At 36.1% G+C, this 17084-nt stretch overlaps 1 protein-coding gene across 1 annotated transcript; it reads right to left on the reverse strand.

Moving 5' to 3' along the window:
* Positions 1-1789: 1789 nt before the first annotated feature.
* On the reverse strand, positions 1790-2818 carry LOC127079051 (uncharacterized). The gene is made up of 2 exons (XM_051019463.1): positions 2395-2818; positions 1790-2220 (listed from the first exon to the last, which is right to left on the reverse strand). Exons 1-2 carry the CDS (start codon positions 2816-2818, stop codon positions 1790-1792), a joined length of 855 nt encoding a protein of 284 aa, XP_050875420.1.
* Positions 2819-17084: the final 14266 nt, after the last annotated feature.

The following is a 17084-nucleotide window of genomic DNA, read 5'->3' on the forward strand; positions in this document are numbered from 1 at the left end:
GTGGTTCTATAAATAGAGCTCTTGTGCAGAAGCTTTGTATGGGAATACAACACAACTGAAGAGTTGGAATTTCGTATCTCTCTTTCTCTCACTCAAAGCCTTCATTCACAAACAGCTAGCACTGCGATTGAAGGAATCCGTTCGTGTGGACTGAGTAGAGACGTTGTCATCGTTCAACGTTCGTGATCGCCCCGTGGATCTGTATCAAAGGTTTTGATCATTATCAGAGATCTGCACCAAAGGTTTGAATCGCCACAAGAGGTAACGATTCTATCACTGATCATGCCCATTCGTAAGGATCACTAAATGGAGAAATTTTTAAATTCCGCTGCGCCTTGGATGGGAATTCTCCTACAGTCACGACACCATAGTCAGCACATTATCACACCATAAATAATGTTAATATTTAAATAACACCACAATAGGAAATAACACAAGTAGTTATTAATCCAGTTCAGTGCAACGTCCCCTACATCTGGGGCCTACCAAGCCATGAAGGAAATCCACTATCACGAAATTAGTTTGAAAGTTCTGAACAACCTCAAGTTTTACAAACTTCTCACCTAATCTCTACATGTGGATGTTTCTATCTAAGACTCTTCTAGATATGAGACCCATTTCACTTCCCTTCAACCATACAATAACTTATAACAGAAAAATACAATTCACCCTTGCTTAAAAGCTTCTGAGAGATTGACAGTTACAAATCAAGAAACCAAGTTCAATTCAAGTATCGAGGAGATACTCGAATGGCTCACACAATACAAAGACACGAAACCCTAATTTAAATAATATTTTGCACTGCTTGAATACCTTCTTAAGTTTAGAAACGATATATATATAGCCGTGGAAAGACATGGGCTTCGGGCTTGATTCAAGCAGATCCAAGGACTATGCACAATCTTTTGCAGATTTGATTTCAATCAGATCATATGTTTCCTAAAATGTTTTGACATCTTTAGTTCGTAAACAAGTCAAGGCAAAATAGTCTTTGGCTTTTTAGAAAATGCTCTACATGATTCGTGAACTAAATCTTCAGAGTATCTTCAGATATATCATAAAAGGAAACAAATCTCACGAGATACTAAAAAAGGTTACACTTCAATGTTGAAGCAACATGTCAGCAAATCTTGTTCAACATTTGACAATAATACTTGTTTTTCCAAAATGCAGCCAATCATTAAATATCAGATCTAACAATCTCCCCTTTTGGCAAACTTTGGCTAAAACAACCTTTGCATAGATCAACAGGAATGAGGCAGGCGCAGCGGAAAAAACATTACCTTAAACAAGGGAGATAAACTCTCACATGAAGAACTTGTCTAAGAGAAAAATAAATTATTTTTAGTCAGGATGTCAGCACATTGTTCCTGACATTATTAACATCAGTAGCCCATTTGTAATAGCACACAAAAAACGCTCCCCCTGAGTAGCAGATCCAGGGACAAGAGCTACCTCAAGAGTTACTCCCCTTTCATACATGCTCCCCCTTAGTGGGCAAGAGTAACTAATCAGATCAATAATCATAATAATCAATCGTAACTATAATCACAACTATCTACTCCCCCTTTTTAGCCATAAAGTTGACAAGAAAACCAAATACAGGGTTATTAGATCAGTCAAAAGAGAGTTTACAAACCAAACACAACCAAGAGCACTTTAAAGTGAAAAAATATTCAGGGCATAATCCACACAAAAAAACATAAGAACAACCAACTCACAGAAGAACCAGAGTGCTTCAGTCCTCATCACTGTTGGTAGTGTCTTCATCATCACTCGCATCAGAACCTTATTCATTTTCCTCTTCTTCACCTATTCCATCACCTTTCAACATTCCTTCTTCTTTAGACAAGGCCTTTATCAATATTTCAATCTTGTTTTTCCTCCTAGTACATCTTTTGATAGTTTCATCCAAGGTCTTGCAGGTATCTTTTAGCTCAGCACTGATGCATGTTCTAGTAGTAGGCATGTAATATGTTTGTCCATATGCCATGATAATTTCTGGAACATGTTTCCTAGTGAAGATCCTATAATGTAATGAGAGAGGAGGGTCCCTTTTGCCGATGTTGTTAGAACTGATTAAGATACTTGGGTGTTGACTCAAAATAACACCACAGATCAATGAGGGAAAAGCTATTGGCATCTTCACATCATAAGAGGTAACATGCTTCATAGTTTGATCAAAGACATAAGATCCAAAGTTAAAACTTGACTTAGTCCCTACAATATAAATAAACTTACCTAGTCCTATAGCAATGTTGGAAGTGTGATTGGTTCGTACCCAATTAGCAGCTCCAATTCTGTGAAATGCAACATACTTCACACTCAAGGCACTTGTAGATGGCTTCCCTTTTCTTGGCTATTCATTTACTTGTTTATCAGTAATCTCTTTACAGATAACATTGTCAGAGACTTCTACTTCAGCTTGGTCTTCTTCATTTCTGCCCAAAAACCTATTTATTATTTCAGGAGAAAAATCTACACATCTTCCTCTGACATACACTTTTCTAGACTCCTTGCTCCTCTTGTTATCACATTCCTTAGAGATGTTCACAATAAATTCTTTAACAAGAATTTCATAACACTTGCCAAATCTAGTTACAGTTTCATTCAATCCAGCCTCTTGAATCAGACTCATCACCTCTTTGCATTCAAAAGCATCTTTGCCCAATTCCCTTTCCAGTGCTAAACTTCTTTGATAAACAAATTTCCATTTTTCAATATTCTCCATAGAGTGAAACAAAATATTGTCAATTCGAACTTTAGGAATATTTGTTGGAATCTTCTTCCCAAATGCTTGCTTTATGGCAATAGACATGATGTCTTGAACATTGTATTCGACATCATGGTCAGAATCACTAGACTCAAAAGGAACTTCCTTCCTCTTAAGGGATTTCTTCTTAGAAACAGAAGTAACAACCTTGCTCCATCTTTTTGTAGGGCCAACACTAGCTCTTTTTCTGAGAGATTTAGAGGGCGTGTTGGAGGATTCAATAGCTTAACCTTTTCTGTTCTTCAATACTTTAGTTATTTCTGGAGCAAGCCTTTGATTGATGGGTACATCATCAGAGTCTAGATCCTCTATATTTATAATGATATTGGATTGATCCTTTTTCTCAACAAAGTTTTCATCTTTGTCAGTCAGATCACCAGTCATCCCTTCATACGCCTCTTTGTCTTTCGATTTTTTAGGAGACAGAATATATACATTCACATCAGATTTATTAAGGGGGGTTTCAGTAGTGTTATCAGGTTGAGCCAAGGATGTGGAAACATCTGGCACGACATAAGTCTTGGGTTCAATACCCAACACTTGAGAGAACAACACATGAATATTCTTGTCTACTTCGTCTCTGTCTGCAACAATCATGCTGGATTTACTCAAAGTAGTAGTAGGCCTAGGTCTATTACTGGTTTTAGAGGCTTCAACATATTCCATAACATTTGGCATAATAGAACCATCTTTAGAAACACCAACATTAGGTTCAACACTAACAAGATCAAGATACATACTAGTTATAGAATGGGGTTTCTTTACAGCAGTAGAGGGTTTAAGAGTTTTTACATTTTTAGCAGTCATGGATGGAGAGGAAGAGGTACTTACTTTAGAGGGCTTGCCTTTCCTTGAAGCAGATGTTCGGGCCTTCCTTAAAGGGGTTGCATGGACATGAACTATCGAGAGGGGAACAACATCGGTAATGACATCAAAGAGATCTATCTCAGTATCGATATTTTTATGGTTCAATTGCTCCTTGGTGTGCTTGCTAGGAGTTGAGACAGAAGGTTAGGACATTTTGGATATTTTAGGTATGGACTCCAAATAGGAGATAGAGAGATGAGAGTGACTAAGAATAAGTTTAAGAAAGAGATAAAGAAGGTGGCGTGAATGATGTTTATATAATAGCTAGGATGACGCGTTGGGAATATAAGAAAAAGTTGTAATGATATTCCTTAAGTTTTGTGCACCATTAAGTGGAGGGAAGAGAAATTTTGATTTGCATATCTCCATATCAGTAATTGCTACAATTCTTCAAGCATGCAAATCCCTAATTCTCCCCTTAATTTTTCAAATTGATTTGCATCTAAGGCTTTAGTAAAAATATATGTCAGTTGCCTATCAATGGTTACATGCTTAAGAGTAACAATTTTGTCTTCAATAAGATCCCTAATAAAATGATGATGGATATCAATATGTTTAGTTCTGATGTGCTTAATAGGATTCCTGGAAATGTTAATAGCACTTAGGTTGTCCCAATACAATGTGATGACATCTTGTTAGACATTGTATTCTTCTAACATTTGTTTCATCCAAATTAATTGAGAATAGTTGCCTTCTGCTGCAATATATCTAGCCTCAGTCGTAGATAAGGACACATTATTTTACTTCTTGTTGAACCAAAATATAATATTATTTCCTAAGAAGAAACTTTCTCCAAAAGTGCTCTTTCTATCATCAGCATTGCCTGTCTAATCTGCACCACAGGACCCTGTAAGCAAGGAATTTGCATTATGAGAATATAATATTCCATAGTCACTAGTTCCATTGATATACTTCAGGATCCTTTTCACTTGAGTAATATGACTCATTTTGGCTTCAGACTAATACCTTGCACATACTCCTACAACAAATGTAATGGCAGGTCTGCTTGCTGTAAGATACAGAAAACTTCCAATCATACTCTTGTACATATGTTGATTCATATTTACACCTTTTACATCTTTAGTCAATGTCAAGTGGGTTGGTGCAGGTTTCCTTTTATGACTAACATTTTACATGCAAAACTTATTTACTATACTCTTAGCATACTTCCTTTGAGAGATAAAGATAGTGGCATCCATTTGTTTGACTTGGAGTCTAAGAAAGTAACTCAATTCACCAACAAGACTCATTTCAAATTCAGATTGCATCTTCCTGACAAAATGTTGGACCATTTGGTTCGACATCCCTCCACACACAATGTCATCAACATATATTTGAGCTATCATGAGTTTACCATGCTCCTCTTTAACAAACAATGTCTTGTTTGTTCCTCCTTTCATGTATCCATTGTTTACAAGGAAATCAGTGATCCTTTCATACCAGGCCCTAGGTGCTTGCTTTAATCCATAGAGATCTTTCTTTAGTTTGTAAACATGGTCTGGAAAGTTAGGATCAATGAGCCCCTTGGGTTATTCAACATAGACTTCTTCATTCAAGTACCCATTTAAGAAAGCATTTCTCACATCCATTTGGAATAACTTAAATTTAAGCAAACAAGTCACCCCTAACAGTAGTCTTATTAACTCAAGACGAGCAACAGGGGGAAAAGTCTCATCAAAATCAAATCCTTCAATTTGAGTGTATCTTTGAGCAACAAGTCTAGCTTTGTTTCTGGTCACAATTCCTTTTTTGTCAGATTTGTTCTTATAGATCAATTTTGTCCCAATAACATTCATTCCTTTAGGCCTATGAACTAAGTCTCATACTTCATTTCTTATAAACTATCCTAATTATTCTTGCATAGCATTGATCCAAAATTCATCAATCAAGGCTTCCTTCACATTTTTAGGTTCAAACTTAGAGACAAAACAAGCATTTGAGGCCACATCTCTAGATCTAGTGGTGACTCATTCATTGATATTTCCAATAATGAGTTTTGTTGGATGGTCTTTCTGAATTCTGATAGAGGGACCTTTGTTGACTTGATGGTTGTCTGGTATTTGACTCAATAATTTCCTCATTTTCATAAGTGTCAATCTGTTGAGATGATGTGCCAACATCTTCATCAACATCAGTCTCATTTTCTACGATATTATCATCCACTAAAACATTTATGGAATCCATCATGACTTTGGTTCTGGAATTAAAAACTCTATAGGTTTTGTTGTTTGTAGAGTATCCTAGAAATATTATGTCATCACTCTTAGGATCCATCTTTCTTCTTTGTTCACGATCATCCAAAATGTAGCATTTGCTTCCAAATACATGAAAGTATTTGACAGTAGGCTTCCTTCCTTTCCATGGTTCATAAAGAGTAGCTGAAGTACCAGTTCTTAGAGTGACTCTATTATGAATAGAGCAAGCAGTATTCATTGCTTCAGCTCAAAAATGGTAAGGTAGTGTTTTGGCATGAAGCTTGACTCGAGCTGATTCTTGAGAGTCATGTTCTTGTGTTCAACAATACTGTTTTCCTGAGGGGTGATAGGAGCAGAGAACTCATGACCAATACCTTCAGAGGAGAAGAATTCAGAAAAAAATTTATTTTCAAATTCCTTACCATGGTCACTTCGAATCCTGACAATTCCATATTCCTTCTCTCCTTGAAGCCTTTGACATAAATCTTTCAACACCTCAAAGACATATGATTTTTCTTTGATAAAGTTCACCCAAGTGAATCTTGGAAAATCATCAACAACTACATAGGCATATCTTTTTCCACCAAGGCTCTCGACCTACATAGGTCTCATTAAGTCCATATGCAGAAGTTCTAGAACTTTTGAAGTGGTTTGATATTGTAACTTAGGATGTGACATCTTGGTTTGGTTTCTAATTTGACACTCACCACATACTTTACCTTCTTTAATTTTGAGCTTTGGAATACCTTTGATGGCTTCTTTTGATACAATCTTTTTCGTGCCTCTCAGATGTAGATGTCCAAGTTTTTGGTGCCACAGGTTGACTTCGTCTTCTTTGGATATCAGGCATGTCGAAGAGCAGTTAATTTATTGAGATATCCACAAGTAACATTTACCCTTAGACTTGACTCCCTTAATCAATACTTCATTTTTCTCATGAGTGACCAAACACTCGGATTTTGTGAGATTGACTTTAAGACTCACATCACATAGCTAACTGATTTTAATCAAATTAGCAGTCAGGCCTTTTACCAATAGGATATCATCAAGATTCAGGAGTCACGTACAGGCTATTATTTCAATTCCTTTAATTTCACCTTTATCCACATCTCCAAACGTGTCATAACCGGTTGAGTAGGACCTGATGTTCTCTAAGAACATCTCTGACACCTGTCATGTGTCTAGAACATCAACTATCAAAATACCAGTCTTCTCGAGTTGAAACTTTAAGAGAGGTGCGGGTTATGAGACTAGAGCTGACAGGCTTGGGTATCCACTCCTTTCTAGTATTGGTTACCGTTTGATTGGCCATGGGTTGTGTTCGATACCTGGGATAGCCATACAGTTTGAAGCAGAATGATTTTATATGACCATATTTTCCACAGTAATGACATCTCCGGTGCAATAACTTGCCTTCAGTTTGAGAGTTCTGATGTTTGACACGATGTTGAATCAAATGTTTAGACATTACAGGCTTAGGCTCCCTTTTAGGAAGAACAAAGTTGGTCATAGAGCTTTCTCCTTATTTGTTCAGAGATTGATAATCAAATCAAATCCCCCTCAGATCTCCAGCCACTTTTCCAATTTGCAATACTTCATCTAATACATTAGATCCCTTATTCAACATTCTTACAGCCTCTGTCATGTTATCAAGTTTGAAAGTTAACAGTATCACCTCATCTTGAAGATTAGAGGTGGTAGATTGATATCTCTCTTTTTCAATCTGCAATTGAGATATAATTTTCTTCTATTTTTCTCCCAACTGACGCACTTTTTCACTTCTGATGCACAGTTCTCGGTAGGAGGCAGCCAGTTCCTCATAAGATAATTCTTCATCACATGAATCTTCATCATATCCATATCTTCCAGTTAAAGCGGTTACACATTTATAAGCTCCATCCTCAGGTTCACTTTCAGAGTTATCATCATCACACCAAGAGACATACAACCTTTTTGTTTGTTTCTTGAGATAGGTAGGACATTCTTCTCTAATGTGTCCAAATCTTTACACCCATGACACTGAATGCCTTTACCTTGATTGGATCTCTCCTCGGTTCTTGTTCTTTTCTTACAGTTATTATTATTCCTAATGTTAGATGGAATGTTCTTGACATTTGGTATTGACTTCCTGTCGATTCTCTTTAATACCTTATTGAATTTTCTTCCAAGTAGTACAATAGCATTAGTCATTCCTTCATCAGTATCCAAGTCACATTAGTCTTCTTCATCTTCAGTGTTGGATACAAAAGTTATGCTATTGTTTTTTTCAGTTCTGTCACTAATACCCAATTCAAAGGTTTGGAGAGACCCAATAAGTTCATATATTCTCTTAGTGATGATGTCTTGAGCTTCTTTAATGGTTGTGACCTTCATGTCGAATTTCTTAGGAAGGGACCTGAGAATTTTTCTAACCAGTTTTTCTTCTGACATCTTTTCTCTCAAGGCACTAGAGAATTAGCTATTTCAAGAATACTCATGTGAAACTCATGAATATTCTCATCATCTTTCATCTTTAGATTCTCAAATCTGGTAGTGAGAAGCTGAAGTCTAGACATCTTCACTTTAGATGTGCCTTTATGAGTAGTTCTGAGAATCTCTCAAGCATCTTTAGCTACAGTACATGTGTTTATCAACCTGAATATGTTTTTGTCAACACCATTGAATAGAGCATTCAAAGCTTTGGAGTTTCCAAGACCCAGTTCATCTTCTTCCTTAGACCAGTCCTCTTCAGGCTTTAGATCAGAAGTAGCTTTTTCATCTTTGTCATTCACGACAGGATGTTCCCAGCCCTTGATGACAGCTTTCCATGTCTTATTGTCCATAGATTTTAGGAATGACACCATCCTTGCTTTCCAATAGTCATAGTTGGATCCATCTAAGATGGGGAGTTTGTTAATAAATCATTGTTCCTTGTCCATGGTACCAAAAAGTATCTTCCCCGGATCTCACCCAGTAACAGAGCAGGATACCTACTCTGATACCAATTAAAATTATGGTATGCATATCCTAGATGTCGTACACGATGTCACGACACCAGGGTCAACACATTATCACACCACAAACAATGTTAAGATTTAAATAACAACATGATATGAAATAACACAAGTAGTTGTTAACTCAGTTCGGTGCAACGTCACCTACATATGGGGGCTACCAAGCCAGGAAGGAAATCCACTATCACGAAATTAGTTTGAAAGTTCTGAACAACCTCAAGTTTTATAAACTTCTCACCTAATCTCTACATGTGGATGTTTCTATCTAAGACTCTTCTAGATATGAGACCCATTTCACTTCCCTTCAACCATACAATAACTTATAACAGAAAAATACAATTCACCCTTGCTTAAAAGCTTCTGAGAGATTGACAGTTACAAATCAAGAAACCAAGTTCAATTCAAGTATCGAGGAGATACTCGAATGGCTCACACAATACAAAGACACGAAACCCTAATTTAAACAATATTCTGCACTACTTCGATACCTTCTTAGGTTTAGAAATGATCTACAAATCACAGTGGAAAGACATGGGCTTCGGGCTTGATTCACAACAGATCTAACGAATCTGCACAATCTTCTAGAGATTTGATTTCAATCAGATCAGATGTTTCCTAAAATGTTTTGACATCTTTACTTCGTAAACAAGTTAAGGCAAAATAGTCTTTGGCTTTTTAGAAAATTCTTTACATGATTCGTGAACTAAATATTCAGAGTATCTTTAGATATATCATAAAAGGTAACAAATCTCACAAGATACTAAAAAAGGATACGCTTCAATGTTGAACCAATATGTCAGGACATCTTGTTCAACATCTAACAATAATAATTGTTTTTCTAAAATGCATCCAATCACTACATATCATATCTAACAATATTATAACATATGTCTCTTTGGACATCTATTTTGCAACCAAAAATAAAGATTTTATGTATCCTAAACCCTAGAACTTGACTATAGAAGGAACAAGAATACGTCAAATAAAGGTCACATTTTTTCTAACCTAAAATGCCTCTCATTTTTTATAGTCACTAACTTGGACGTTAGAGTATTTGTAGGTACCCCCCCCCCCCTTTCTAGGGACGTCGGACTTGGATGTAATTGCATCAAGTATAAATTGAAATACACCAGAATTTATTACTCTATCAGTGAATACATTGAGTCTACACAAGATCATATGTTACAACAACTCATTCCTTTATATAAATTTTTCAACACATAACTTATTTATTTTAATTTTCATGGGCGCGAGTAAGGGTGGCATGTTAGGCGAGAATATGGATACAATAATGTCTAGAAGAGGGGTTGAATAGACCCGAATCCCCTTTAGACAATTTGAAAAACTTTTTAGGTCCCATAAAATGAAATTGGAGATTTTAAATAAGCTTTGAAGCAAGACACAAAAATAAGAGAGCTTGGAAGCATCTCGATGAATCTAGCCACATGTAATGGTACATCAAGTTACCATTAGATTGATTGCTTCTAATGCAAGTCACTTACAAGTCAATCAAAGTCGCTTTAAATGAAGTGATTTAAAAATACATTACTTAGATATTCTTAACAATGCATAATTGACTTCAAGATGATTCCTAAGCTTATACATCAAATCATTATAAGCATAGTCTAACCTATATGGTATTCAATCAGTGTAATCATGTTATAATGCAATAGAAATTATGAAAGAATACTAGTAAAGTAAAAGAGATAGAGAAAGGGAAAGATACACAGAGATATATAGTGCTTCAGAATTTGTCCTGACTTTGCTGACATGCACTCTTTAATGGATGATGTCATCAGAACATAATCATGGTCTTCATTATTTGATAAAATGTTTACAGTATTTTGATTACAAAGAACTATCACACAATAATTTTCTTAGATGATGCATACACCAAACTGCTAACAAAAATAAGATCCCTCAAGATATTGATCCAATAACAAAGTTATCCATAATAACTTGCTCCAAGTATTCATGTGTGGCGATCCTCCTGATCCCACGGATTTGTTGACTAAGTGATTGTCATTAAGTTATCGTATATTGGACAACTCTCAACTTTGTTTGCAAGCAATCTTTCTCCAACGGCACCAAAGAAGGACAACTTCCTACTCAATCTTATAGACCGTTGATACTAGAGCTTGCCAAAGTCTTCCTTGGAGTATAATATAAACTCTCATCTTGATAGATAACAACTCAATGCCTAACTGCACTCAAAAAATGATACTTGCACCTATTACAAAAAAAAAACATCTACACACAAAAAAATTAGGTACCCTAATGTACCACTGGTATCCCTTACACTCAATATTTATAGGAGGGTAATCAAAGGAAAAATACTAAGGATGAAGATGGTGAACAGTGTCAGATAATCTCAACCAATTGCTGACATTACAAGGTGTTAGTCAAGTAATTCAGTTTTTGGTGAATGATGAACACACACACAAGGTTCAATCAAGTTTCTATATGAGTGGGTCTTGGTTCTTGATTGTTATCAGAAGATTTATCAATTTACGACAAGATTGATCAGCTCATTCTCTAAATCACACAAAGACAACAACCAAGTTGCACAAAGCAAGATACAACAAAAAAGATTAATAATTGATATGGATTCAATATGAAAAGGTTGGTGTTTCGAGAATAAGAGAGAAATATGGTGTAAATATGAACACGCTAAGAATAGAAGATAAAAAGTCACGTTTTTGTCTCTATGGATCACCATATGTTTCACACAACTTTTTACTTTCACCAAAAGAAACAATTATTTAAATAAGAGACGGAAAATTGGATTTTTAGAAGTTTGGTTCAAATATAACACATAATTCAAATCAAATACCAAAACATCCAAAGTCAAATGTTCTAACTTGTGATTCAAGCTACTCATATGGAAATGACAAAATAGTAATTTTCATAGGCTCTAAATGTAGGAGAAGAGCGATCCAAAATGCAACGGAATTAAAAAAATGTCTCCTTTAGTGATCCTTACAAATGGGCGTGATCAGTGATAGAATCGTTACCTCTTGTGGCGATTGAAACCTTTGATACAGATTTATGGAGCGATCACGAACGTTGAATGGTGATAACTCCTCTACTCAGTCCACACGAGCAGATTCCTTCAATCTCAGTGCTAGCTACTACGAATGAAGGCTTTGAGTGAGAGAGAGAGAGAGAGAGAGAGAGAGAGAGAGAAAGAAACGAAATTACAACTGTACAAATGCTTCTGCACAAGGGTTCTATTTATAGAACCACTTGTGTGGGCTACAAGCTAAAAAGCCCACTTAAGTGTATGTGGCCCATATCTTATAATATGCCAAAATCACTTAAACGCGTGGTACCTTACCATATTTCGTATTCTACTTAAGTACACCGTACCTTACGATGTTCTACAATTCACTTAAGTGCATCGTACCTTATGGTGTTCCTTAGTTACTCTGTCTCTCATCAATCTGTCCTTTTGTGTGTGACCCTGTAGGTTTTCGCGACATTGGAATTATATTAAATCATGTATTTAACATAATAAATAGTGAGTGGTATCTAGAAACACATCACTGCTACCCAAGACACAAAAATGTCATGTGATCTGACAAATCCTTTTGTGATAATACTTATGTGTATAATGACCTTTTTGCCCTTATGTCTATATTGAACACAACGCATAGACCATGTCATCCATGTCCAGTTCAATATTGGGCCGGTAGACATTTATTCTGTTACGCAGGATGGGCAAATTCCATCTAGGTCATCATGTCCCTCAGCATGTTTTGTGGAGTACCCATCAACTGTCTTTATGGTCATCCAGTTACAGACAATGTTTGGTCAACAATAAGGCACTCGACTCTACATCTAGGGTCCATAGTGGTTTCAGGTCCAAGGGTGGTATAGACAATTATCACCATGAGAATAACTTATGAAACTTTGCATAACATTCTATATAGTATTCTCATAGCGGGTCAATCCAGTATAAATATTACTCTTAATATTCATACCTATGTTTAAGACTTGATAACTCCTTATCCATGATCCATGAGATGTGATCATCAGTCTATATACATAATAGTCTTAATGCTTTAATGTTATCCCATTTCACAATAAAGCTCGACTACGGATACTTTAAGAATAGTGTCCTTATGTTTAATGGGATCTCATGATTAAGTCACACTTGATACATTAAACGGACTAGCTATTCTAGGGACTTTATTAAACAAACATAATAAAGAAAAAGCCTTTTATTAATAATAAATAATTCGATACAAGTACCAAAAGTATTGGCCTCTAGGGCTTACACCAACAATCTCCCACTAGCACTAGAGCCAATCAGGCATACCCCTAATGCTCATAGATCTAGTATGGCCATCATGCTTCTGCTGCGCAAGAGGCTTTTTCAGTGGGTCAGCAATATTTTCATAGGCTCAAAAATGAATTACCAACAAGGATCAAATGAAAATATTAATGAAAGGTAGAGGGTTCTCAGTGGTACAACTTAGTAGCCAAAGAGATTACAATCAAATGGAAATAATAGTACAATCACACAGATGAATTAAGATAACATATAAATTACAAATACACAATGAAACAATAATCAAATTGTAAAACATTAAAACACAAATTAATACTTAAAGCGTATAAATGATACCAAATGATAATATGTGCTTTCAGTCTCCCCATTATGATGTTTGGCAAATTTGTGAGATTATTGTTGAGGAATTAATCCAAATAGATATTTGGAATTTGATGGAACATAGTCAATCTGGTGACTATCATACAATACTTCCTTTGAGTCGTAAAAGTTGTACAGCTCCCCTTGCATTAAACACTTAATACGCATAATAATCGACAATATCTCAGTTATTTCTCCCCCTTTGTCAAATATCAAAAAGGAGATAACCAAAGAAAAAGAGAACGCATGCATAAATTCAAACTAGTGCAAAATCCAATACACAAGATGTCATACTTAGTGAATCATAAACACAAACCATACAAATCACATATAAGAGATAATGCAAATATGCAATTCAAAAGATATATCAAGATAAAGATAGAAATAAAATGAATATCAGAGATACAAACATAACATGAATTAAAACCATACCATCCACATGGTACATTAATCAAAATAGGACCAACAGATCACAACATAGTTGTTCAAACCAAAATTACATAAATATAACTAAACAAACTAAAATGACATGAGATGCATAAAATGAGATATCATGAAATATCATCATAAGCGAAGTCATAAGGAGGAGGAGAAGGTGCAGCAACAGTGTCTTATAGAACTGCAATGTTTGTTGCAGCAGTGTCATGGTGAAAGATGAAGTTGTTACTAAAGAGATAGTCAACGGAGCTCTTAAAAGCTTCAATCTGAGTGGTCAGGCGTCCTTTCGAAGCTTGAATCTTTTCCTTTACCTCATCCATTAACTTAGTCTTCATCCTCAACCTATTCTCCTCACTAACTTGGCCAAGCGCATCAATGCGTGCCATGATCCGATCTTCCCTAACTTGATTATATGCAAGAAATTTCTAAAGCATACCATCATAAGCGTCTTTACATCAGATGATGTAGAAGAAGCAGCACCAACACCAGTAGCAAATGGACCAACGGTATCAACAGCTTCTTCACCTGCTCAACAATCTTGTCATCATAAATTTGCCTACCTAGGTCCTCAAGATAATAATAATTACCATTCAAATCCATGTAGTGTCTCATCTTGGATACATCACCATAGTCAAGAATCTTAGGAGATTCAGTGATCTCTTGTTCCTTGCATTTAATACCATTCAACTAAAGGATTATTTGAACAAAGGATGAATAGAAAAGAGTTCTCTTGGGATTATCTCTATAATGGATCATCCTATCAATATGAACCTAATCCAATTGTCTCTGCCCTTTTGAGTAAGACTCCACATCAAGTAAAGATCTCTATCATCATCCCTGCTTGAGTTACATAGTTTCCTAGCAAGAATTTTGAGAACAATCTGATGCAGTAACTGAAGGAGAAGAGCGATCCAAAACGCAACGGAATTTAAAAAGTTTCTCCTTTAGTGATCCCTACGAATGGGCATGATCAGTGATAGAATCGTTACCTCTTGTGGTGATTGAAACCTTTGATGCAGATCTACAGAGCGATCACGAACGTTGAATGGTGATAACTCCTCTACTCAATCCACATGAACAAATTCCTTCAATCTTAGTGCTAGCTGCTACGAATGAAGGCTTTGAGTGAGAGAGAGAGAGAGAGAGAGAGAGAGAGAGAGAGAGAGAGAGAGAGAAATAAAATTACAACTGCACAAATGCTTCTGTACAAGGGTTCTATTTATATAACCACTTGTGTGGGCTGTAAGCTAAAAAGGCCACTAAGTGTATGTGGCTCATATCTTATGATATGCCAAAATCACTTAAGCGTGTGGTACATTACCATATTTCGTATTCTACTTAAGTACACCGTACCTTACGATGTTCTACAATTCACTTAAGTGCACTGTACCTTACAGTGTTTCTTAGTTACTCTATCTCCCATCAATTCGTCCTTTTGTGTGTGACCCTGTAGGTTTTCGCGACATTAGCAATTATATTAAATCACGTATTTAACATAATAAACAGTTAGCGGTATCTAACAACACATCACTGCTACTCAAGACACGAAAATGTCATGTGATCTGACAAATCCTTTTGTGATAATACTTATGTGTACAATTACCCTTTTGCCCCTATGTCTATATTGAACACAAGGCATACACCGTGTCATCCTTATCCAGTTCAATATTGGACCCGTAGACATTTATCCTGTTACGCAGGATGGGAAAATTCCATCTAGATCACTCATGTACCTCAGCATGCTTCGTGGAGTACCCATAAACTGTCTTTATGGTCATCCAGTTATGGACAATGTTTGATCAACAATAAAGTACTCGACTCTACATCTATGTGTCGCACCTCGAAAAAATGTGATCCCTCGCGATGGACACGGAAAATAATGTTCGAACAGAGTTGCCACCGAACTTTATTTATTCCAATAAAGGAATAGGTAAATATCAATAAAATTTATAAAAAATAGAATAATGGTCGTCGCAGCCATATTCGGGTTCAGGAGTTGATTACGCAAGGGGAAGGTATTAGCACCTCTCACGTCCGTTGTACTCAACGGGAACCTTTTAGTTCAATTTTGTGATTTGAGTGTTAACTTATGTTGTTTGTTTTCTTCAAGTGAATAAAGGTTGAAAATAGAGATGAATGGTAACCTCAGAAGGGGAAAGTGAGGTTTTTTATTAGTGTGCTCGCGAAGATACATAAATCTCATCCCTACGTATCCTTATGGTGCAATAAGGAAATCAGAGCATTCGTAGTTCGGGGAACTACGATTAATTAGTGTGTTTTGTTTTATGAATGACTGTGTAGGTCGGCGTTCTAAAGGCTAATTGTTGGCTTGTCTACTCTCAGTGGAGGCTCTAGCACTAGTTTGTTGCGCGCGTTAGAAAGGATTAACAGTGTTCTTTTGAAAAAAAGGTTTTGGCCACCCGGGGGTGACAAGTTGAATTAATGTGTTTAATGTCTTGTTTGATTGGTTTCAATCGCACGGGGCGAGGAAAGGATAGGTTTGATATGTTAAGGTATTTTGGTTGGATGACGATTACTCGGATGGTCGAGTAAGACAACTCGTATCCTAATAGTCGAGGAGAGGAATCAGAGGCTCTAGACCATCTCCCTTTTCATCCTTAATTGCAAAAGGATTTGATGATAGTTAAGGTGTTTTGAATTGATGACGATTACTCGGATAGTCGAGTAAGATAACTCGTATCCTAATAGTCGGGAAAGGGAATAGAAGACTCTAGACCACTTTCTTTTTCATCTGAGTGATTATGAAAATAGGTTTATGTAAGGTTGATGTATTTTAGAATAAACGACAAGTACTTGAATGACTGGGTAAGACAACTCATATCCAGGCATTTGAGGAGAGGAATCGAAGGCTCAAGACCATCTCCTTTTGCATATAGTTTATTGTGAAAATGATTTGATTTAATCTTGGTTTAAGGTTTGTAAAGAAACGACGATTGTCTAACTGACCGAGTAAGAAAACTCATATTCAAACAATCGAGGAGAGGAGTTAAAGGCTTAAAACCATCTCCCTTTTCATTTCGTTGTTGTGAAAAGTAATTGATTTTATTGTGTTTAGATGGATAGAAATGATAAGTATTTGACTAACCGAGTAAGAGAACTCGTATTCAAATAATCGAGGAGAGGAGTTGAAAAATTCAAAACCA

This window comes from Lathyrus oleraceus, chromosome 5, assembly GCF_024323335.1.
Source record: "Lathyrus oleraceus cultivar Zhongwan6 chromosome 5, CAAS_Psat_ZW6_1.0, whole genome shotgun sequence".
In the NCBI taxonomy this organism is placed as follows: Eukaryota; Viridiplantae; Streptophyta; class Magnoliopsida; order Fabales; family Fabaceae; genus Lathyrus; species Lathyrus oleraceus.